The sequence below is a fragment of the Stomoxys calcitrans genome, chromosome 2 (genome assembly GCF_963082655.1).
Source record: "Stomoxys calcitrans chromosome 2, idStoCalc2.1, whole genome shotgun sequence".
Classification (NCBI taxonomy): domain Eukaryota; kingdom Metazoa; phylum Arthropoda; class Insecta; order Diptera; family Muscidae; genus Stomoxys; species Stomoxys calcitrans.
The window spans coordinates 144,766,555-144,792,401 of record NC_081553.1 but is presented as its reverse complement, the minus strand read 5'-3'; the positions used below and the strand labels follow the sequence as shown (position 1 = coordinate 144,792,401).

General features: G+C 38.9%; 1 protein-coding gene across 3 annotated transcripts in view; it reads left to right on the top strand.

The window, feature by feature from the left end:
• Positions 1–25,094, top strand: part of LOC106094637 (probable E3 ubiquitin-protein ligase HERC4) — a 58,171-nt gene extending 33,077 nt beyond the window's left edge. For 2 of the 3 annotated variants that reach the window (XM_059362053.1, XM_059362052.1), the window contains exons 2-5: positions 7,520–7,679; positions 7,770–8,256; positions 8,311–8,386; positions 24,396–25,094. In XM_059362053.1, coding sequence (XP_059218036.1) covers positions 7,532–7,679; positions 7,770–8,256; positions 8,311–8,386; positions 24,396–24,812 — 1,128 coding nt within the window. In that variant the 5' untranslated portion in view covers positions 7,520–7,531 and the 3' untranslated portion in view covers positions 24,813–25,094. The remainder of the gene's footprint in view (positions 1–7,519; positions 7,680–7,769; positions 8,257–8,310; positions 8,387–24,395) is intronic. The other variant, XM_059362054.1, reaches the window with a different exon arrangement.
• Positions 25,095–25,847: the final 753 nt, after the last annotated feature.

The window sequence follows — 25,847 nt, the reverse complement described above, 5'->3', positions numbered from 1 at the left end:
GGTCCTCTTTTCTTTTCATTGTACAGTAACGACTTGGCGAGTCAATTGTCTTATTGTGAGGCACATATGTACGCTGACGATGTACAGATATATATCGGTAGTCCGAGGGATGAGATTGCTGAAAACATACGTCTGCTTAATCATGATCTGTCAAGAGTCAGCATGTGGGCGAAAGCCAATGGCCTGTGTCTCAACCTTGTAAAGTCCAAGTGTGTTGTTATCAGAAACAGGTTGTCTCGTTTTTCATGTGATGTCGGTATATTCGTTAACGGCGCTAGATTGAAAATCGTTTCTCATGCGAAGAACTTGGGCGTGGTTATTAATAGCACTCTGACTTGAATTTATCATATCGACTCTGCCGTTGGTCAGGGATATTCAAAATTGCGTGCTTTCCGGGCCACTCAATCGGTAACTCCGCTGCTGGTTAGGTCTCTCTTGGAAAAGACTCATCTTGTTCTTGTCATTATCTACGGCTGTGAGATGTTTGCTAATTGCGACCGATAAGTAGACGCAAGCTGAACACCTTTTTAATAGCTTTACTCGTTATGTATTTGGCTTGAGATGGCGTTTCCTTACAGCACTTGTTGTACTTGAGGATTAAGGATGGGATCAGCTCATACCATCGCGGCATAATCGAGGCGACGATAGGAAACCTGGAAGGAAGGGAAGAGGTTTCCGATCGGATACCTGAGATGAACCTTGAAGTCGAGTGCTAGGCACTGCTGCCATCGGCATAGTCTTGGATTGACGAAACCTAGTGTTACCATCTGGAAGATCATGTTACACGGATGTATCAAAGCTAGAGGACAGAGTGGGCCTGGGGGTTTACTGAGATTTGTTTTAGGCTGCCTGATCATGAGGGGATGCAGATCGTGAGAAGACGAGGATATTACTGAAAGGAAGCAAGAAGGAAGTCAGTATATCTATTGGTATCATAACGGGACACATAGGACTACGACCTCACTTATGTAAAATCGGTACGGCAAGTGATAGCATGTGTAGGGCATGCGGGGAAGATGATGAGACGTTGGAGCATTTCCTTTGTTATTGCCCGGCTTTCGCATCCATTAGATACCGGCACTTAGGTAGAAACACAATATCAGACATGAACCAACATAGGGGAGTAGCATGGAAAACAATAAGGGATTTCGTAAGTAGCACGGAATTCGTAGCTTAAATTTTCTTTTTAGAGGTTATTTTATAGTTTTTAGAGCGCTCAACAAGCCAATTACTGGCTTAGGTGTATGGCCATAGTGGCATGGGGCGGATTAATATCTGCACCCTCTTTTCAACCTAACCTAAACTAAAATATTTTTAAATCTGTTAAAATATTTAAAATCGGTTAAAAAATGCCTTCACAAACAGCAATATAATGGACTAGCCTCTGGGAAAATTAAAAAGAAAATTTTTGAGAACTTTGTAGGGGCTAGGTGACCAAATTTGAACGCCCACCAATGGGTCCTCGGGGGCTCTAGGGCCCTCATTTAATGCACATAAGAGGGTTAATGGCTCAGCTATAACCATGTATAATTTCATGAAGATATCTTTATCCGTTCAAAAATTGCAGATTGATTTCTCAAATCGCAAAGCACTGAATGCCGAGTTCTTAACACTTCCAAGTAGCCCCACACGTCTACTAACTAAAGGTGAATACATGTCTTTGGCTTATGACATGTCACTTTTTATGTATCATTGGTATTTAATTATGTGTGTCAACATTTCCGATTTACATACGATTCACCATGTTTGCTATCACACTTATGTTATTTTTGTATGACAAAACCTAAAAATGTGAGCAAAAGCTGAGCTTTTTGTTAGGTTAGGTTTAAGTGGCAGTTTGCCCTCAGACTCACTTAGACGTTTTCGTCCATTGTGATACCACAGGAACAGAAGAAGGAAGATGCCAGGAACAGAAGAAGGAAGATGCCTCATTTTGACAGGTTCTGAAGACATGTTCTGAAAGAAATGAGAACCTAAAGCGCACAGAAAAAAATGTCCCTTAGAAAAAACCAACTACCAAATTTGTACGTGAAACATTAAATTCTCAACGATTTTATCATTGAATCGAAGACATTATTTGTTGAAGTACGTATGTAAGTAAGTCTCTACAAGAGACTTGACAGACAAAACTATTGGCATTTTGTTGACTTTCAACAAATTCTTTAGATGAGGTAGTTGCAAAAAAAAGGCGCACTACCATGTAGAGCACAAAACTCCCATGCCATTCATGACTTGCAAACCGAGGTTCGAGGCGCCCGTTCATTAAACTTATTTTAGAAAATTCGGCATAAAAAATATGAATTTCGTATTCAGAAAAAATTTTTTTAATGTGGTTTTTTCATTTTTTTAAATTTATTTAATTGAGACACTCATAACTGCCGCAGTACTCATTGATTTATTTCACCATAAAGAAGATGATGTCGGTAGGCTAGAGGATGCGTGCAAGACTACCAAACATGAGTTCAATCTGCACCCAAATTATTAAGAGTTATAGTAGAGTGACAGAGGAAAACCCGAGAGCAGCAGTAAAATGAACGGACAAAGCAGCGCGAGCCCAACAATGAAAACCTACCACCAACACCAGAAGCAAAGCACATGCGTTGGCTGGTTAGATGGTCTTTTGCCTTGCTTATGGATATATTGTTGTTGTTGTTATATGTTGGCTTGCATAGTGTGCCTTTCAACAACAAATTTGTACTTTGTGTCGTTGCGATTCAAAATATTGGGTTGTCCAAAAAGTAGTTGCGGATTTTTCATATAGTCGGCGTTGACAAATTTTTTCACAGCTTGTGACTCTGTAATTGCATTCTTTCTTCTGTCAGTTATCAGCTGTTACTTTTAGCTTGCTTTAGAAAAAAGTGTAAAAAAGTATATTTGATTAAAGTTCATTCTAATTTTTATTAAAAATGCATTTACTTTCTTTTTAAAAAATCCGCAATTACTTTTTGGGCAACCCAATAAATAAAATAAAAATAAAAAATTGTTGCAGTAAAATTAACAACTTTTGTAGTTGTTTTCTCGCCCAAAGTTGTTGTTTTTTCCGATTTACATACGATTCACCATGTTTGCTATCACACTTATGTTATTTTTGTATGACAAAACCTAAAAATGTGAGCAAAAGCTGAGCTTTTTGTTAGGTTAGGTTTAAGTGGCAGTTTGCCCTCAGACTCACTTAGACGTTTTCGTCCATTGTGATACCACAGGAACAGAAGAAGGAAGATGCCAGGAACAGAAGAAGGAAGATGCCTCATTTTGACAGGTTCTGAAGACATGTTCTGAAAGAAATGAGAACCTAAAGCGCACAGAAAAAAATATCCCTTAGAAAAAACCAACTACCAAATTTGTACGTGAAACATTAAATTCTCAACGATTTTATCATTGAATCGAAGACATTATTTGTTGAAGTACGTATGTAAGTAAGTCTCTACAAGAGACTTGACAGACAAAACTATTGGCATTTTGTTGACTTTCAACAAATTCTTTAGATGAGGTAGTTGCAAAAAAATGGCGCACTACCATGTAGAGCACAAAACTCCCATGCCATTCATGACTTGCAAACCGAGGTTCGAGTCGCCCGTTCATTAAACTTATTTTAGAAAATTCGGCATAAAAAATATGAATTTCGTATTCAGAAAAAATTTTTTTAATGTGGTTTTTTCATTTTTTTAAATTTATTTAATTGAGACACTCATAACTGCCGCAGTACTCATTGATTTATTTCACCATAAAGAAGATGATGTCGGTAGGCTAGAGGATGCGTGCAAGACTACCAAACATGAGTTCAATCTGCACCCAAATTATTAAGAGTTATAGTAGAGTGACAGAGGAAAACCCGAGAGCAGCAGTAAAATGAACGGACAAAGCAGCGCGAGCCCAACAATGAAAACCTACCACCAACACCAGAAGCAAAGCACATGCGTTGGCTGGTTAGATGGTCTTTTGCCTTGCTTATGGATATATTGTTGTTGTTGTTATATGTTGGCTTGCATAGTGTGCCTTTCAACAACAAATTTGTACTTTGTGTCGTTGCGATTCAAAATATTGGGTTGTCCAAAAAGTAGTTGCGGATTTTTCATATAGTCGGCGTTGACAAATTTTTTCACAGCTTGTGACTCTGTAATTGCATTCTTTCTTCTGTCAGTTATCAGCTGTTACTTTTAGCTTGCTTTAGAAAAAAGTGTAAAAAAGTATATTTGATTAAATTTCATTCTAATTTTTATTAAAAATGCATTTACTTTCTTTTTAAAAAATCCGCAATTACTTTTTGGGCAACCCAATAAATAAAATAAAAATAAAAAATTGTTGCAGTAAAATTAACAACTTTTGTAGTTGTTTTCTCGCCCAAAGTTGTTGTTTTTTCAAAAATTATTTTTATCTGTGTGGAACACCTTTTGACTACTAGTACGGGACACACACACAGAAGGTGTTCTATAGTCCCTTTTTTTCGATGTCCTCAAAGCTTCAGCAAAAGTCGTTGCTGGCAACCTTCAGTCTGTCAGCATGTTTTCCGATTAGACAGTGACCTGTCATTACGGGCACAATGACTGAGACGACTGTTCTAACCCATCACAGCAAGGCGGTAGACCTCTTCAATTCTAGATTAGGCCACATAGTTTTGGTCAAAGTCTTCTCTTTGTGACCATTTATCATTCGTTGTCCTTCGGGCCTGGTCCTGAAAACTTAGCTTACATGTCACTAGAGCCATACTCACAGATTCCAGTATTCCTGGAATGTCTCGCAAGCTTGTCCGTTTTAGAATTCCCTGTGATATCTCTGTTCCCCGGCACCCAGAACAGGTGAATTTTGAACTGTTCAGCCATCTCGTTGAGAGATCTGCGACAGTCGAGAAAAACGTGCTCAAGGGATTTAATGGCTGCCAGGCTGTCTGAGAATATTTTTATGCTAATCGTCGGTATGACATTATATCTTAGCAATTGCACTACTTCCTTAATTGCAAGGATCTCCGCTTAATACACACTGCAGTGGTCGGGTAACCTTTTCGATATAACCAGTTCTAGATCTTTAGAGTACACCCCAAAGCCCAACTGGTCGTATAGTTTGGAACCATCCGTATAGAAGTCTATGTAACTCTGTTACCAGGGATATCGTAGTTCCAATCGGTTTGATCAGGAATAGTGGTACAGTACTTTTTATCAAAAAGCGGCTCAGGTAGGGTGTAATCCACATTGCATGGAACATCGGATATTGTATCAAGGATAACACAGTGTCCGTAGCCGCCACATGACCAATGACAAAGCTCCCTTCACCTCACGGCAGTGGTCGCTGCAATTTGGGTAGCCACAATGTCCAGAGGCATAAGATGTAGCATTAAATTCAGTGCATCAGATGGTGTCGTCCTCAGTGCGGCTGTGATGTACAAACAAACTATTCTTTGGATCCGGTTAAGTTTTGAGCAGTAGGTGGACTTTCGAAGCGCCGTCCACCAGACCACAACACAATATAGGCATTATAGGTCCGACAATTGCAGTATATATACAATGCATGACACGCGGTCTAAACCCCAAACTTTTGCCAATGGCTCTCTTGCAGGTGTATAGGGCAAGAGTAGCCTTTCTTGCCCTTTCCAAAATATTGGATTTAAAGTTCAATTTCCTGTCCAGCAAAACGCCCAGGTATTTAGCGCTTTCTGTAAATAGAACATTCTCTCCACCCAAAAGGACAGGTACCACTGAAGGCAACTTGTATCTCCCTCTGAAAAGAATTACTTCTTTTCATGCACGGATTTATAAGTAGACCGCTTTCGGTAGCCCACTTTGCTGTTACACGTCCTGAAGTATATCTCTAAGTGCACTGGGAAACTTTCCCCTAACTGCAATGGCCACGTCTCCAGCATACGACTTTTAGGAGACAGTACACCTTCTTGAGGAGTTACTCTGCTGACCCATCTTTTTAGATTCACAGATCCCAAGCATGCCGTTATGCATCTTTTAGTAAGTAAGTTGTTAATAAACTTTCTTATGGTAGAGTTGTCGCCGAGAAACTCCAGCTCCTTCATGATTGACGTCGGTTTTACATTATTGAAAGCAACTTCAATGTCAAGAAATTCTACCATTGTATAGTCATTACTTTTATTAGAAACGGACAATTTGCACAAAATTTTAGTTTTTAGGTTAGGTTAGGTACCGACGATACCTTGACTAAAATTTTCAAAAGAAATTTGATGCACAATAGCTCATAAACCGTTAGAGATATACTAGACATTTGAGCATGTTTTTTTAGTATTTTACGAGCTCTATCTTTAAAAAAAATAATCAAGATCGGCATATATATGACTGTTTGGCGAGCAATTTGAGGTGACCAACTTTCAAGCCTCATGGATCAGCCTATGGACCTCGATACACCATACACCTCAACGTTGACTATTTTAAGTTTCGTGTACATATCCCCATCCGTTCAAAAGTTCCAAAATTATTTCCAAGATTTTTTGATTTGGCAACACTGTGTATCGTAATTCACTTAAATCGAGGAGGTCTAGGCTTTAGTTTGTCATATCGTTCTGGAAATGGTAAAGTCTCGATGATTCTGAAAGAGTTCTGACGTTCCATGTTCCAATCATAAACCGTGTGTGTTTTGAATCCATGGGTTGTCAGTTTAATTATTTCTTGTTGATGTTTCTGCAATCGTGTTTTTCGATGGATAGGGAATTGTGCCATCGCATCGGTACCTGGTATTTGGGCTGCCAGCGAACCTCTGGGATAGGCTTTTTTGATGGTAAATCTTCTGAAGAAGATCTGTAAGCATTAATGTTGGCCATAGCTTTGGCTTATCCGCTGCTGACTCTGTTGCACAGTCCCATCGTATTCGTATTTGTGTTCGTATCAGTGCAAGCGGGATTTCCCCTGCTTTTTGGTTCGTTCCGCATATTTTCTTTTTTCGGTACTTCTCATATCTGATGAACTTTGCCTTTTCCACTACCTGGGGAAGCGTCCGATGAGAGAAGTAGCATGGAAACTCAGCATGACCCTTTTTACTATGCCATAAAACGTAGTGCACATGCGCCTTTACAAAGAGCGTGTGCAATAAACAACAACAGCAAAAGGATAGTATCAGTCTATCAAGTGTGGGTGTGTGGCCGAAATCTCTCTTTTGCTCATTTTCTTTTCAAAAATCGTTTCTTTTATTTAATTTTCTCTAACAAATCCAACATAAATAAAGCAGCAGTAATTTTCAGCAAACAACAGACTTTTCAGCAGTCAGCCTGCTGTGCTGAAGTAGCAGAACTATTGCTGTAACAGCAACAAAATTAACTACTATCAATCAGCAGTCAGTGTTTGCTGTTGTCAGCAAAGTCCTGGATACTTATCCAGGACTTCGTTTAGAAGTGCAATCGTAAGAAATATGTTCAGTCACGATAAGAATTGGGGGAACGTAATACATTTAAAAAACACAAGTAAATAAATAACAAAGTGTAAAAATACTTAAAAATACTAAATAATCTAATATTAATCCATACTTAAAATTAAAATCGAACCTTAAACTTATAAACCTTTTTCCTTAGTTAAAAACGGATATGGCGGATGGCGGCGAAAGCAGTATCAATCTTGATTATCCTTTAAAAATGGTGGCTTCAAACGCTTCAAATTGGGTAGTTAGCGGTTATAATTCTTTTGGTCAGCTGAACCCGTCATATAGCGGACAAACTATTCAGCAGTTCCAAGGTAATTGTTCTTTTAGCAAAGAATTGGGTAAATGAGTATATGGTGTATTAACATAGAAAAAAAGTAAACTATTTCGTGTCTCTTTTTCAGAATTTCAACCGCCTTTTGAATCTAATTCTTTATTGCTGTCATGCTCATGGAGTTATATAGCAGTCGCAGATGGGTGCTCTTTGCAGTTACATGGATTTGTTTCCGGTGGTATTAAAATCATAAAGAGCATAACAACAGACATTTCGATAAATTCATTAGCTTCTTGTGATAATTTCTGTTTAATTTTATTGGAAAATGGAAAGGTGTATAAATGCTCTTTGCAAAATGACAAAGAAAAATTGGAAGAAGTGAATTTTCAAAGAAACCTTACAATACCAGTCGAGTCAAACTTTCATCATGGAATACGTCATGTAGCATGCGGTAATAAGATCATGGCGGCGATTGGAACTTCAAATGAAGTTTTTGCGGGTGTCACACAAGTCTATCAATTACCTAAAACTATTCGCCCGAAGTTATTAGTGTGTGGATTTGAACATGCCCTATTATTGACTTTCAGCGGCGATATCTATTCATGGGGCAATGGTTTGTATGTAATGTTGTGTAGGCAATAGCTTTAAATATTTTGTGACTTTTTATACAGAAGAGGGCAGCTGGGAAATGATGTTTCAAGCGTCGAAGAAGTTCCTGTTCTTGTAGAAGCGCTTGCCGGCATCGAAGTAAGTAAGCCTATACTAAACACATGTACGTATTAATCCGTTAAGCTCAGCCGGCCAAGTCTTATATACTTCACACTGTGTATCGCATTCCGCAAACTATCCTTGTGATTTTGGGCAGAAAGCACAGACGGGCTTGCCTTCAAACTTATTAGATGTTTTATTCCGAACAATTTTATGTTTTCAAATTTAAAAAAAAAAATACATTTTATTACTATTTAAAAAAGTAATAAATCAGTTTTATTGATGATATCTGAATAACAAAGGATGTAGAACATCTTCTAAAAGATTCATATCGTACATGTACACATTCCCAGTAGACCAGGCCGCTAGTTCCAAACCTACATATTCACTAATTTTAAAGTAATCACAACTGGTTCCACATTTGTTAACTCTCAGTGTTCGCATCTGGTCAACTTAATATGAGTTTGTCATTGCACTAACCAGTTGACCCTGGAAAAATTACTTCTAATAATTCCAACAAACTACATAGCTCCTTCCTTCATACAATATAAGTTGCATAATTAATTAGAGTTTAATTATTTCCAATGAGTACATAAATTATAATTTGAAATATTAATAATAAGATGCATTATTAGTTGGGGTAAATTCTCTGTCCCTGTGTGTTCATAATATATAATTTGATAATAATAATCTTAAATTATTATAATAACAATTTGAAAATTTGCCACACAAAAACTTTCACCAATGCCAATCCTTGTTGAGCTCTGGAATGCGACTAAAGAATTTAAGCTAAGTCTTCTTGGGATAGCAGTATTTTGTTTGTTTGAAGAATTTCTGGTGGTGCAAATTCTTTCTTCCCCGCAAGAAGCACGACACTTTTTTAAACTGACCCCTACCAGCAGTAGCTGTTCCTAGTTCGGTAAAAAATACTTCAGGGCCAAAGGCATAAATATGTAAGGTTAGGCTGAAAAGAGAGTGCTGATATAAATACGCCCCATGCCACTATGGGCATACACCTAAGCCAGTATTCGGCTTGTCGTGCGCTCTAAATAAAAAAAAAATTAACCTCCTTTAACCTTTTAGTAATAGCGTCTTCTTCTCCCGATCTGGATCTCCCCATAGAATTTTCACCGTCCTACCGACCGTTCGTCGATCGCGCCCTTACCTCGGACTGCGTTGACCCGAAAGGAGTTAACCAAGTAAATTGATGACAGTCCTCTGACCTTCACAGCCACATTGTCTGCTCTTTCATTACCCCCTACTCCGCTATAATCTATCACTCAAATGAAGCGGATTGTGACATTCTCAAAGAAAGCGTTAATCTCTTTCTTACACTTCAAGACTGTTCGTGACCTTACCATCCTGGTTGTTATTGCCCTGATGGCCATTTTGCCGTCCGTAAAGATATTTACACGCATTCCGTGATCACCCGGATCTCTCCCTGCAAGTTCGTATTATGGTCAGGCAGTCGAAAACTGTTCTCAGTCCCTGGTTTCTCAGTGTAAACCCCCAGGCCCACGCTGTCCTCAACCTTTGATTCATCTGTATAGCATGATCTCCCAGATGGGCATACCAGAGTTCCGCATATGTGGAGAAAACATGTTCTCTGAACCTGTTGTATTATCTTTACGTTGTACTTTTTTTCCATCGCAGTCCACTAAACTACTAGGGTGTAAGTAAGTATTGGTATAATCACGTTCCTCTAGCTCCAGATTAAGGTCCCATTTCGAGCCTATGGCCCGTCTACATAGTGCCCAATATCTTTGAGCCTTCTTAGTAGGCTCTTGAATATCAAACTTGCAATTCAGTTTCCTGTCCAAGATCACTCCTAAGTATTTGACCTTGTCAGATATTGAAATCGTTCTATTGAGGAAACGCCGTGGCCTACCTTCGTCTTTCTCGTGAACAGGCATATTTCAGTCTTCTTGGGTTAACATTGAGACCCCTGGGTCTAGCACGGTCGTATGCCATCTTCAAGACAATTTCGGCCCTTTTGCATAACTGATTCGGATCATTACCTCTTAGGTTAGGTTGAAAAGAGGGTGCAGATATTAATCCGCCCCATGCCACTATGCCACATACACCTAAGCCAGTTATCTGCTTGTTGTGCGCCCCATGCCCCATGCCACATACACCTAAGCCAGTTATCTGCTTGTTGTGCGCTCTAAAAACTATAAAGTAACCTCTAAAACGAAAATTTTAAGTTAGGAATTCCGTGCTAATTGCAAAATCCTTAATTCCTTTTCAATGTCACTCCCCTAAGTTGGTTCATGTCTGATATTGTGTCTCTATCTAAGTGCCGGTATCTGTTGGACGCAAAAGCCGAGCAATAACAAAGGAAATGCTCCAAAGTCTCATCATCTTCCCCGCATACCCTACACATGCTATCACTTGCCGCACCGATTTTATTGTACATAAGTGAGCTCGTAGTCCTATGTGTCCCGTTATGATACCAATAGCTATACTGACCTCCTTCTTGCTTCCTTTCAGTAATAGCCTCGTCTTCTCACGAACTGGACCCCCCATAGGTCCTGGTTGTTATTGCCCTTATGGCAATTTTTCTGTCGGTAAAGATGTTCAGACCCGACGTCCTTACGTTGGTACCACACCACTTTACGCATTCCGCGATCGCCCGGATCTCCGCCTGGAGGACCGTATTATGGTCAGGCATGCTAAAACAGATGTCAGTACCTGGGTTCTCAATGTAGACACCCAGGCCCACTCTGTCCTCTAGCATTGATCCATCAGTGTAACATAATCTTCCAGATGGCAATACTAGGGTTCTGTCAATCCAAGACAGTGCGGATGGCAGCAGTGCGTCGCACCTGACTTCAAGGTTCATCTCAGGTATCCGATCGGAAACCTCTTCCCTTCCTTCCAAGCTTAATATCGTCGCCTCGATTATACCGCGATGGTATGAGCTGCTCCCATCCTCAATCCATTCTCCCATCGCCTTGAGTCCCATAGCCGTATTGGCTGCCTCACACTTAATTTGTATGTCAATAGGTCGGATATTTAGAATAGTCTCCAGTGCCCTAGTGGGCGTGGTCATCATCGCTCCGCCTATGCCAAGACAACATGTTCTCTGAACCTGTTGTATGGTCCTTATGTTGCACTTTTTCTCCATAGCAGTTCACCAAACTACTGAGGCGTAAGTAAGTATTGGTCTAATCACGCTCTTGTAAAGCCAGTGGACTATCCTAGGATTCAGGCCCCATTTCGAGCCTACGGCCCGTCTACATAGTGCCCAACATCTGTGAGCCCACTCAGTACGCTCCTGAATGTGACACTTCCAATTCAGTTTCCTGTCCAAAATCACACCTCAGTATTTGACCTTGTCATATATAGAAATCGTCTTATTGAGGAAACGTGGTGCGTTAAATTCGACCACCTTCGTCTTCCCCGTGAATAGGTATATTTCAGTCTTCTCTGGGTTAACATTGAGACCTCTGGGTCTAGCCCAGTCATATGCCATATGCAAGACCCTTTCGGCCCTTCTGCATAGCTCGGTCAGATCCTTACCCCTTAGAAGTATTATGAAATCGTCTGCGTAGCAGACGGGTTCAAATCCCTCCTCAGTCAGCATCTGTAATAGGTCATTTATGGTGGTCACCCATAGGAGTGGCGATAAAATGCCCCCCTGTGGCGTGCCCTGTGCCACTTTCTCCCTTATATTTATGCCATGCGACACACAATTTATCCACCTGTACCTTAGCATATGGTTTATCCACTCTCTAAGAACCAGGTCCTCCCGGTACTGGTCTAAGGATTGGATCAGTGTGTCGCTCCGCACATTGTTAAAAGCCCCCTCGATGTCAATGCATATCGCCAGTGTGTACGTTTTGGCATCGAACGATTCTTCTATTTTATGCACAACCTGGTGCAGAGCAGTCTCCACCGACCTTCTTTATCATGCATGGTATCTGCAATACGATCCATGGTTTTAAGTAGAAAGGACGTAAGGCTTATAGGTAAGTAGGCCTCTGGTGTCGATTAACCTACCTTGCCGGGCTTGGGTGTAAATACCGCCCTTGCCTCCTGCCTAGGCATGATGTGAAAATAGTGACCAGATGGGGCGCCAGACAGTCGACCTCCTTCTGTGGTAACGCCGAAAAAAATTTCCATCTCTTCAATGTTTTGTAGTAGCTCCTTAAGGCTTCCTTTACCACAGATTCCGTAATGATGAACATTCGATTAACCTCATAATTCAAAGATTCCGGTGTCTCCTTGAGTCCCGTCGTATCCCAGGGAAAATGGGTTTTCATCAAAAGCCTCTACATGTCCTCCGTTGTCTCTGCTCTCGCTACCATGTTGTCTTCTAATGTTTGAGTTTGGACAAGGGTTTTTGACAGAAAGCTTTTCATCTTGGCGAGGTCATTAACACTATCGACCTGTTCACAGAAAAGGTTCCATGAGGCACGTTTTGCCGTTCTGGTAAACTTATTCTATTCCTTGAGCTGTGTATAATACACATCCCAAAATACTTCCGCTTTTGTACGACATGCTCTGTTACAAAGTCTGCGGACCTCTTTCACAATTTTGCAAATCTCCCGGGCATCCAGGGGCATCAGCCCAAGTAAACGTCTGATTTCCTTCCTGGAAGAGCACAACTATGTTCGAAAGACCCCTTTATTGCAGTCGTAATCCTGTTGGCATTGTCTTTACTGTCTTCTATGCTTGGACGATCTAAATTATCTTGCCCAAGTCTTCTTCTTATTAGTTTTCCGAATTTTGTCCAGATGGTTTTTAAATTATTACGGAATCTTATCGGATTCGACGCTGGCCGCGCCTTTCTAAACCTGACTTAGAGATGGCCGGAGAAGGACTGCTTCTTGGAGACCCTCCAATCCTAAAACCCATCGATCAGATTTTCCGAACATATTGTCACATCTAAAATCTCCTTCGTAATCCTATAAACAAAGGTAGCCAATATGAAGTGTTATTTGGTCGTTAGTATTCAACAATACTGCCAGGCGTGGCCATGCTTATCAAAGTTGGTACTATCTCACGGAATGTAGTGAGAGTTCGCAACGCACCCTTTTAGTACCTCATTTCCTGTCTGTTTTGCCTTTTGCGGTGTAGGATGTCGGAACAAATATCGCAGTTCCTCGGGCGAGTACCAGTGTTAGCATAGATTAATTGGTAGTTCAGTCCAGAAACTGATATGATTCAGCCCAGAAACTTTGTTTCGTTTCATCCATGGCTCCTGAATTAAGGCAATATGAATCTTGCCCTTTTTGATTTTCTCCATTAGAGCGTGAATAGCAGTCTCACTCCGGTGGAGGTTTATTGGGATGACCTCAATCATTGTACCTTCATTAAATGGGCATCTTGGGAGTAGGTGATTGTCTGATCGTCTACTCCCTGTTCTTTAGACTGTATTTGCTTCTCCAAGTCTTGCCAATATTGAGAGTGTTGATGAAGACTGTCGCCTTTGTGAGCTGGATAATGTCCATCTTTCTCACAAGGACGAGCTTTGTGCCCCAGGGAGTGTGGATACTTCGAGCTTTTTGACGGTATCAATACATTCTGCTGACGCAAAGCGCAGCGCTAAGATGTCCACTCTATTCTCACAGCTCATAATTTGTATGGGTGTTTCATTGACACTGTCGCTGTCTGAATTTGAAACGGAAACACTACCTTTACTGGCAACGAACTGCGCATCCCTCTGGTTTATCACTATCATCCTAAATTGTAAGTCTGACGACTGGTCGTGCACTTGAAGCATTACTGTCGACTACAGGCGCAAGGCACCCACACCTATAGAAGGGGCGTGCAACATGCTGCGGTCTGAAGCCACCACAGCAGCTGTTGGGTATTTGGAGTCTATTTTGAGCTTTTAAAATTTTCTTAATAAGTATCTAGTCGGAGATACAGATATTTTTCTTTGAGATGCGAAATGAAAACACGTCCGGAACTGCAGAGACAAGATTAGCTTAAAAAGGTACCAACTGAACTAGATGTGGTTTCAACTGGTTCATGGCTTTAAATGTGTACGAAATTTTATTTCGGTAGTAAAATTAAATACAAACTTTGTGTTGATACATTTCAGATATCGTACTTTTACTTCAATGACTTTACAATAGATTTTTATGCGCCTCGATCGTCTACGCTCCTTCTCCACTTTCTGACACCTCGTTTCGAGATATATTTCTCCGCTTGGTCTTTACACCGGGGTTTGCTCTTCCCATTTTGCGTGTACCACAATTCTTACCTTCGAAGGACTTCTTCGCTGAATAATCTCGATTAGAAAGGCATGGTCGAAACCGATAAGCTTCCGTAATAAGTTGAAAACCAACAGGACAAAATTCGGAAGACTGAACAGAAGAAGACTTGGGCAAGATAATTTGTAATGTCAATAGGATTACAACTGCAATAGTGGGGTCTTTCGAAGATAGAATTATGAGGTTGATCGAAGGCTTTTCATAACGGAATTTATGGTAAAGAAGGCCTTTATGAGCTTCAAAACATTTATGTCACCCGAACCTGATAAAATTTTTCCAGCGTTATTATGGCCAAATAGGGCACCGACTAACTGGTGCCGTTTTGGCCATTATTTTCACAATATGCCTAGGACTCGCATATTCTCCGAAAGCCTGGCAGGAGGCAAGAGTGGTTTTTATATCTAAGCCCGGCAAGGCAATTATGCGACATCAAAGGCCTACAGACCGGAGGCCACCGTGGCGCAGAGGTAAGCATGCCCACCTATGACGTCAAGCTCCTGGGTTCAAATCCCGGAGCGAACATCAGAAATATTTTCAGCGGTGGTTATCCCCTTACCAATGTTGGCTACATTTGTGAGGTATCTTTCCATATTAAAACTTCTATGCCAAGTGGTGTCGCTTTGCGGCAAGCCGTTCAGACTTGACATAAAAAAGGGGGCCCCTTATCATTAAGCTCAAACATTAATCGGATTGCACTCATTGGTATGAGAGAAGCATCCCCTGCTCCTAAATTGAATGTTCATGGGAGTAGTAAAATCTAAAATAGAGGAATCCTTCGATGCCACGGCGTACACATTGGTGGTATGCATTGACATCGAGGAGGTTTTTAATATTGTGCGGACCGACATTTCGATTTCGATATATAACAAGATCAAATACTTAGGAGAGATCGTGAACTGAAAACTGAATTGGAAGCGTCACATTCAAGATCGTACTGAGAAGGCCACAGATGATGGGCACTACGTAGACGGGCCGTAGGCTCGAAATGGGGCTTGATTCCGAGCATAGCCCACTGGCTCTTCAGTAACAAAATTGGATACTTACTTACGCTTCAGTAGTTTGATGGATTGCGATGGAAAAAACAACGTAGGGATAATACAACAGGTTCACAGAACATGTCTCCGCATAGGCAGATCGACGAGGACCACTCCTAGGTCACTGGCGACTATTCTAGATATCCGATTTAAGGCGATGGGAGAATGGATAGAGGATAGGAGCAGGATATACCATCGTGATATAATCGAGGCGAATATAGTAAACCCGGATGGGTTAGAAGAGATTTCCGATCGGATACCTGAGATGACACTTGAAATCGAGTGTGTATTGTCATCTGGGAGATCATGCTATTCAGATGGATCAAAGAGGGTCTGGTGGTCTACATTGAGAAACAGGGGCTGAAATCTTTTATCGACTGCCTGACCACAATATGGTCATGCAGGCAGAGATCCGCGCGATTACGGAATGCGTAAGGTGCCGTGGTGTTCACACGAGGACGTTGAGTATGAACATCTTTACGGACGGTATACTGGACAGGACAATAACAACCAAGACGGTAAGGTCACGAACAGTCTTGGAGTGAAGAAGGAGATTAACGCCTTCTCAGAGAATGTCACAATCCGCATCGTTTGGCTGCTGAATCATAACGGAGAAAGGGGGAATGAAAGAGCAGACGATTTGGCAGTAAAGGCCAGTGAACTGCCATCAATAAATTTGGTTAGACCGAAGTCTTTCTGGTCGACGCAGTCCGAGTTAAAGGCGTGGTTGACGAATTCGTATGTAAGGGCCTGGTTATGCTCTCGTAAATGTACCATAAATGTAGAAAAAATGTATCGTGTAAAGAGGCAATTATGCTTATTACAAAACGAAGCATTTGACATTTCGAATTTTTTAACAAAAAAAGAGTAGAAAATGAGGGAGGGTCTTACGTCGGAGAGCTTCAGGCATACGTCAAAGGCACAACATGCATACCTTAAAAGCAGGTCGGAGAAGACATCCCTCCACGCAGTGGTGCGGGAAGTCTCTCTAACTGAAGGAGTACGCGGTGGAGGAGGAGATGGGTCGACAGTAACCGCTAGTTTCTCGCTGTGGACGGACTGTATGCTACGTGACTGCACTATCAACGCGGACTTGGGAGATAGTGTGGCCAGAAGGCGGGTGATAAGGGGAACATAGTGGTAAACGAATTTCTGATAGATCTTAACAGGGATGGCGTGAGAATGATTGCAATGCTAGGTATTCAACATATCAAAGTCTCTATTCCGAACTTTGTCTTCAAGGTTGCGCTAAGGCTGAGGGAACTTTGCATGCCGGAGGAGACAGAATGCGGCCAAGGTTCCCTTCTGGATGCGGTGAGCAGACTGAAAAGCGTTCCAGACTACTTGGGATTCAATTTCCGGGTTGGGGGAAGTAGGAAGCTAATACTTTGTTTGTAGAGAAGGATACCTCGGTCTTTATAGATAACTCTAAGATGGAAATAGACGCTGAATTGAGGCTAAACTACGACACACACAACATTTAAGGCGGAGTTCTGTGCCATGGCGATAGGCGCATAAGAAATTCCTAAATAACTTCAGCTTCACGATATAGTGCTACCATGGATTAGCGTATACGGCGCCGTATTGGTGCTTACCCCTTACTCTCTTCGTGCAATTTCACAGAAGTCATAGAATAGGAGAATAGCAGTTTTCTAAATATACATTTTTGGTCTTGACTTTTTGTCAAATTCAAATTTTGTCAGCTGACACGAAAACGGAACGTAATATTTTGTTTTTAAGGAATTCTACATTCCGGTTACGTTTGATAGCCATTCGGTTATCATTTGTATTTGTATTCATAATCCAAAACAAAACAGGTGGCACGTTTTCCTACATGTACGTTATGTTTACGAGAGCATAACCAGGCCCTAATACTGTTGAACAGCGAAACGGACGGTAGGACAGCGAAAATCCAATGGAGAGATCCGGATATTGAGAAGACGAAGCTATTACTGAAAGGAAATAAGAAGGAGGTCAGTATAGCTTTCGGAATCATAACGGGACACATATGACTACGCGCTCACTTATGCGAAATCGGTGCTGCAAGTGATAGCATGTGTAGGGCATGTGGAGAAGATGATGAGACGTTGGAGCATTTCCTACGTCACCGGGACTTATGTGGGAACACAATACCATACATGAACCAACTTAGGGGCGTGTTATGGAAATCAATTGAGCATTTTGTAAGTAGCACGCAATTTCTAACTTAGATTTTCTTTTTGAGGTAACTATATAGTATTTAGAGCGCACAACAAGCCGAATACTGGCGTATGTGTGTGCCCATTAGAGTGTCCCAAAAAACAAAAAGTGATTTTTTTTTTTTTAAACGCATACCCTCCTTTTGAACGAAATGAAGATCGGTCAACAATAGCACGTGCCACAACGGCGTCCAATGTTGGATGTAGTGCTTTCTAAGGATTCTAGTTGAGTATTGTAAGTCATAGCATGAAATTGGTAAACTAATGGTGATTTCGATTCTGAAAAAATAACGTTACACTAATGTTGCACTAATATGGGACAACATTATGAAAATGTCGCCCCAACCCTCTCATAGTGTTACACTTTTTCCGTTTTCAATCAAACATGTTGATATGTCCATATGTATGTCATATGTCATGTCCACATGTCCAATAATACGGATGGATGAAGAACTTTCTAGCAATGCATCTAATATACATTTAGGTAAATAAAACGCGTTCACTTTTTCCATTTTTGTGTATGTACATTTTTTGGACAAACGAACACAAAATTTCTATTTCAGTGCAACATATCGAAAAAATTTACACTTTTTTGCACAATCGAAATCACCATAAGTATACATTTATATGCAGTTTATTACAAAACCACAAACTGTACCCTGCACAACTACTGGGCTTTGATAAAATTTGTAGTTGGACTCAGAAATTCCTGTTGATTCGGCTTATCCATGCCCGTCTGTCGGCATATCCTCTCTGTACTATTTTAATAGTCCGTCTATCGTTTTTTTGTAAATAAGGTGGAGATCGCGTTTGTTATCCAATCTTTACGAAAATTTGCACATATCACTTTTTTAGCCTAAAGACAAATGCTATAAGTTTTGGTAAAAATCGGTTCAGTTTCCCATATATACAAATCGTTCGAGTTGCAAGTATTAGGGCGTAGTTACTAAAATTTTCAACGGATTTGCATGAAATTTGGTATGATATGTTTTATTATTCATTAAAAGCCTCTGTCAAATTTGATCAAAATCGGTTCAGATTTGCATATAGTTCCCTCGGGCCCGAGCCTCCCAAATTAATTAACCCCTTCTGGTAATGCAATCGCCTTGAAACTTTGCAGAAACTTTCTCTTACCTGATACACTCGGTGTTTTCCCGAGAAAACGGGATTGGAAAAAGGTTGGATAGACCCTATATTTAATAACAAAAATAGAATTGAAAAGATAATTTTTTGGAAAAATTATTCAACTCTATATTGTTCTCTGGAGGCAGAGCAATCCGCAAACATTTTTTTTATCAATATAAGTTAGTAATATACAGCCAATACATATATGTAAATGTTCGAAAATGGGTTAAATTTATTCTAAACAAAAAATTTTAATAACATTTTTTAAAATGACGAAACTTCATATTTATAATATTCTACAAAGACAACATTTTGCTAAGGCCAGGGCCGCATTAAAATTATTTTTCTTAAGGACAAAATTGCAATGAAATTCGTAGTAAAAATAAAATTTCTTCTAAACAAATTTGAATAAAATTTTCATTAATTTTTTCTAAAGACAAAATTTTTATAAGAGAATAACAATAATTTTATAAAAAAATAACAATAATAATCATACTAAATTTTAATGGTTTTTTCTAAGTAATAAATATGAGCGAAAAATTCTCTAAAGACAACCTAACCTCGAAATTATTTTTTAAACCCAAATTTGAATAAAATTTTGCATTTTGCGACCCGACATTTTGCATAAAAATTTTTAAAGTCGTTTTATTATGCTTATTTTCCTATAATATTTTCTATAGACAAATTTCAATAAATATTATTAAAGACGAAATTTTAACCCATTAGTTGTCCGATTTCGATAAAATTTAAATATTCACAATTTAGGAAATTTATATTGACTAGCAATTTTTTTAAATATTTTGAATTTCAAAATTTTTTGAAAAAAAAATTCTTCTGTTGTCAAAATATGTACGATTATTGCCATAAATTTATTGTTTTAATAAAGAAACCATCAAACGTAAAAAGACTTTAAAACGGATTCCAGAAATCTCACTCCTAAGAATTTTGACAAATTTTTTTGTTTGATTTTTGGGATATAAAAAATTGCCGACTTTCGACAAGCCAATTTCCCCAAAACATGAGGGGAAAATTTTTTGTAACGGGCTTCAGTCGTCCACTTTATGCCAATCGAAATTTCCTAACTCGGACTGGAATTTTTTAAGGCAGCTCTATTCTTGGGTATTTTTGGCGTTAATTAGTTAATGAACATTTTTTTAAAGACCGAATCGCAATGCATATTTGGGTATTAAGTTCGTGTTTCACAATACCCGTGTTTCACAATAGCCATGGTTTCCACGATTACTTTTTTGAAAAACTACAAAAACATCACTAATAACGTAACACTTTTATAAAAATGTTATCTTAAATAATGGGAATGCCCTAATGAATGAAATCAGAAAGTAATCGTAAGCAAAAAGTAATCGTAAAATATATTAAGTTTCACTGTGAAACACGAACCTAATAACCAACTTAAGTGAGGATATGTGTTAAAATAATATTAGTCAGCAGACTTTTTACTATGAGACCAAGTCTCATATTACACTTACGTTTGCCGCTAGGTCATTTGACATCAACTAGAGAGCAAAGAAAGAAAAAAATTTACAACTGCGTAACGTAGAAATCTCCTCGTGTTTCTGATTTTTATACCCTCCACCATAAGATGGGGGGTATACTAATTTCGTCATTCTGTTTGTAACTACTCGAAATATTCGTCTGAGACCCCATAAAGTATATATATTCTTGATCGTCGTGACATTTTATGTCGATCTAGCCATGTCCGTCCGTCTGTCCGTCCGTCCGTCCGTCCGTCCGTCTGTCTGTCGAAAGCACGCTAACTTCCGAAGGAGTAAAGCTAGCCGCTTGAAATTTTGCACAAATACTTCTTATTAGTGTAGGTCGGTTGGTATTGTAAATGGGCCATATCGGTCCATGTTTTGATATAGCTGCCATATAAACCGATCTTGGATCTTGACTTCTTGAGCCTCTAGAGTGCGCAATTCTTATCCGATTGGGATGAAATTTTGCACGACGTGTTTTGTTGTTATATTCAACAACTGTGCCAAGTATGGTTCAAATCGGTCCATAACCTGATATAGCTGCCATATAAACCGATCTTGGGTCTTGACTTCCTGAGCCTCTAGAGTGCGCAATTCTTATCCGATTGGAATGAAATTTGGCACGATGTGTTTTGTTATGATATCCAACAACTGTGCCAAGTATGGTTCACATCGGTCCATAACCTGATATACCTGCCATATAAACCGATCTTGGGTCTTGACTTCTTGAGCCTCTAGAGTGCGCAATTCTTATCCGATTTGAATGAAATTTTGCACGACGTGTTTTGCTGCGATATCCAATAACTGTGCTAAGTATGGTTTACATCGGTCCATAGCCTGATATAGCTTCAATATAAACCGATCTTGGGTCTTGACTTCTTGAGCCTCTAGAGTGCGCAATTCTTATCCGATTGGAATGAAATTTTGCACTACGTGTTTTGTTATGATATCCAATAACTGTGCCAAGTGTGGTTCAAATCGGTCTATAACCTGATATAGCTGCCATATAAACCGATATTGGGTCCTGACTTCTTGAGCCTCTAGAGGGCGCAATTCTCATCCGACTAGACTGAAATTTTGCACATAGTGTTTTAGTATCACTTCTAACAACTGTGCTAAGTATGGTTTAATTCAAGCCATTACCTGGTATAGCTGTCATATAAACCGATCTTGGGTCTTGACTTCTTGAGGCTCTAGAGTGCGCAATTCTTATCCGATTAAAATGAAATTTTGCACCACGTGTTTTGTTATGATATCCAACAACTGTGCCAAGTATGAGTCAAATCGGTCCATAACCTGATGTAGCTGCCATATAAACCGATCTTGGGTCTTGACTTCTTGGGCCTCTAGGTCTAACCCGGATCATATCTTGAGCTCTAATAGCAGATTTTTCTTTCTTTCTTTTCTTATATAATTTTTTGCCTAAGAAGAGATGCCGGGAAAAGAACTGACAAATGCGCTCCATGGTGGAGGGTATATAAGATTCGGCCCGGCCGAACTTAGCACGCTTTTACTTGTTAGTTCTACCACCTTTTCTTCTTGTATCTCAAACAAATTAGAAAAACTTTAGGACTTATAAAGACATGATGGAAATTATAAGCATATACGACAATAGTTGGGTGCAATTTTTACCGGACATCTTTCCCATCAAAAACGGATTTTCGATCGATTTCAATTAAGTGCGAAGAAGAAATAAGCGACATCATTTAAGCAGAATGTAGATGGTTCTCTCGTAAAAATTGGTAAACATTTATTTTTTGAAAAATTTGTTTGCGTAAAATTTTATGGAAATAAAAGTCATTTCAAACCAATAAAACGACACATACGATAGCCTGTTGGAGTCATAAAACAAGTTTGAGAGCAAAAATGAGCGCAAATGAAAAAATGTCATCAATATTCGGAAGCTGATTCGCCGAAACTTTTACTTGAAGGACCTATAAATAGTGTGTTGACAATCTGTACAAAAATTTAGCTCTGACTTTATGATAAAATGTCACAGCCGATGGGTCAGTTCCTGCACCCAATTTCACAGTAAAAGAACAGTTTTGGTCATTTTCCATTTTGAAAAAATGTGGGGTAGGCCCCACCCCAAAATAAAATCCTGGCTACGACCCTGGTTCCCATAATAATTTTCAACCTATAGTAGCCACAGAGTAATAACTTAACTTCGGCTTCTATATTTGTATGGAAGCTATATCTTAATCTGAACAGATTTTCTTGAAATTAGGCACAGGATTTTACTACATACCATACAAATTTCATGCAAATCTGTTGAAACTTGGGAAACTGAACCGATCTTCCCCTTTATTACAAAAATCGGCAGACGGACTATAAGTATAGAGAGGATATGCGAACATGGCTAAGCCGAATCAGCAGGAATATTTGAGTCCAACTACAAATTTTATCACAGTCACACTAGTGGTGCAGGCTACAGTTTGTGGTTTTGTAATAAATTGCATATAAATGTATACTTAGTTTACCAATTTCATGCTATGACCTAAAATACTCAACTATAATCCTTAGAAAGCACTAAATACAACTTTAAACGCCGTTGTGGCACGTGTTATCATTAACCGACATTCATAATATTTCGTATTGCGCTTAAAAGGATCAAAGGGGAAAAAATTGAGGGTATGCGTTTCTCCATTTACAAAAAAAAATATTTTCCTAATAGGGAGATCTAATGTGATAGGGGAATTGGCGGATTAAATTCCGCACCCTCTTTTCAACCTAACCTATATGCTTGTTAAATCGAAAGATAAGATCGAATATAAAAAATATTTGAATTTTAATGAAATTTTTAAGCTTTTTTTAAGTTTTTAGTTTTACTAAGAAAATTCTCTAAGTGCTTTTCAAGGTTAATACCTGACATCGATGCGAGGCCGCGAAAGTCATGAATATAAGGCAGAAGAGTAAGATCGCAATGAGATAGAGGCAATGACGAAGTCTTTGGAAGGGGCGTACATATCGAAAGGACTGTCAAGTCTATTTCTTATCCGATTTGTCTACCATTTTGTATAAGATGTTTCGTTAAGACTTCCAACAACAATTGTGCTAAGTATGTTTGAAATCGGTTCATTACCTGATATAGCTGCCATAAACCGACCTCAGATCTTCTCTTATGACCTTCAACATAAGTGATTAATATGGTTTGAATCCATTTATAACCGGATATAGATCCCATATAAACCGATCTACCGATTTTATTTCTTGAGCCTATAGAGCGCAACTCTTAACTGATTTGGCTGCAATTTTGTACAATGACTTCTTCTATGGTATCCAACATTTGAATGTGTCCATCATCTGATAAAGTTCCGGAGGATAGCAATTCATTTTTATTATCCTTTGTTTTCGATTACAATCTTGATTGAAATTTTTGCCATTTTGAATCATAAAATTAATCGATTCAATTCAATTAATTTTTAATTGATTTTGAAAATATTTTTCAATCACAATCGTGTTTGAAAATGTTGTAATTCTCAATTTAAAACTTAATTGATTTAATAATTTTTGTAGTCGAATCTTCAAAAATTTTCTAATATCGTGCTTACACAAAAACCTACCGAGGAAAAAGTCTCCTTCCCATCCCATACAAGATACTCTCGTTTAATTTTTTGTTCTGGCTTTTTTAAACTAGGACGGACTATAGAAGGTTTCTTTCGATTCGATTCGATTTCAAAAAATTGAAACCCTGGTTCTCCGGTGCAGAGCGGCAGATCATAGTCCTTAATTCTTTTGCGCGGATCGTCAACGTTAGGGGAATCCATTTTGATCTTTCTTCGTTAACTCAGAGTAATTGAATTCATTTCACGAGTGCGCTCCAACCGCATGGGTTGCATGAGATCGGATATATATATATATCTTGCTTCAAGATCATTTCAAAAATAATTTCAATCACTGTATTTTTTAATTTGTGCCTTAGCCGAGCTTAAAATATATTATCTAAATCAAAATATTTATTTATATTTCAGGTAACACATATATCAGCATCGGGATGGCATAGTTGTGCAATATCCAGCTTTGGCGATCTTTACGCATGGGGATATAATTCAAACGGGCAATTGGGCATTCGAGTATTCAAAAATGAATCATGTTTTTTAAAAACACCTGCAGTTTATCCACTACCGCAATTGATCGACGTGATTTGCAGGTGTGCTGGGAGTAATAGAATAAATTGCACTCCTATTAAGGTTGCTACCGGCGCAAGGCACACTGTTTTACTTATGGATTGTGGATCAATATTTGCAACAGGATGGAACGTTTACGGACAGCTGGGATCCGGAAATACAAAAATTTTGGATGCATTTGAGTTTATCATGAATGTAACATGCAACGTTGAAAATACTAAAATTATATGTGGGAGTTGGTGTACATTCATAGGTTTTTAATTATTACTTTCTTTAATGAAGAATTTTATCACTCAGAGAAATTTGCGAGCAAAAATAGCAAACATTTTTGCTATAACAACAAGAAGTCTTCTGAAAATGGGAAAGCAGTAATGTTTTGCTAAAACAGCAAACATTTATGCTGCCTTCAGATTTTAAAATGTTGATTGTAGCCTTACAATGTCAAATGATACATTAAAAACTAATATACTTTTTATGTTTATATTTTCCCTTAATTTTAAAGATCAGTAAGATACAATTTTAATAAATTTTCGGCAGTTTAAATATTTTTTAATGATTTCGAATAACAGCAGAAAAAATATCTACTCATATTTTTACAGCTGGTGAAGACAAATCCATGCGCGTTCAAATTATGATGAAAATTAAGCAGATTGACCTAGTTGCACTCCTCAAATTTCGTCCTTTAAGCCTAGGACTGCCTTCACTGGCAGCGAAAATGCCTATTAAATTATTGCGTAATCCGACGGACTCCATTCTTTGTCAGAAAACAAACAAACATCAAACAACAACACACAACAAACGCAACATCGATGAAACCTAGTTGATTGGTGCCCATTTCGTGAGCTTTTAATTACATTGGCAATTAATTGAAGCGAAATTAGTATTGGAGCAGCGATTTTTGTGTAATGGCAGACATTATGTCTGTGGAAAATTACTCTTCTTCAGTGGTTGGTGTGTGTTGCTATCGTTGGATTTCCTTTTCCATTTGCATCTTCGTTCATTGAGCTCGTCTCGAAAGAGAAACGAACAAAAATTGTAAAAATAAATTTTTGAATAAACTGAGCTAGGGAGCTTTAAGCAGTTATGTATAGGTTAAACAAAATAAATTAAGTGATTCAATCAGATATTTTCCGGCTGCAGACCGTAAGGTTCTCTGTTTCTATTACAAAAAGAAAAATAAAACCTTATTTTTAAAGTTAGGCAGAAAATATGTTGTTGTTAATAGCATTGATGGTTTGCTACACAGAAAAAATATAGACCTAAATTTGATAGATTATATATGGTGTTAATTGCTTT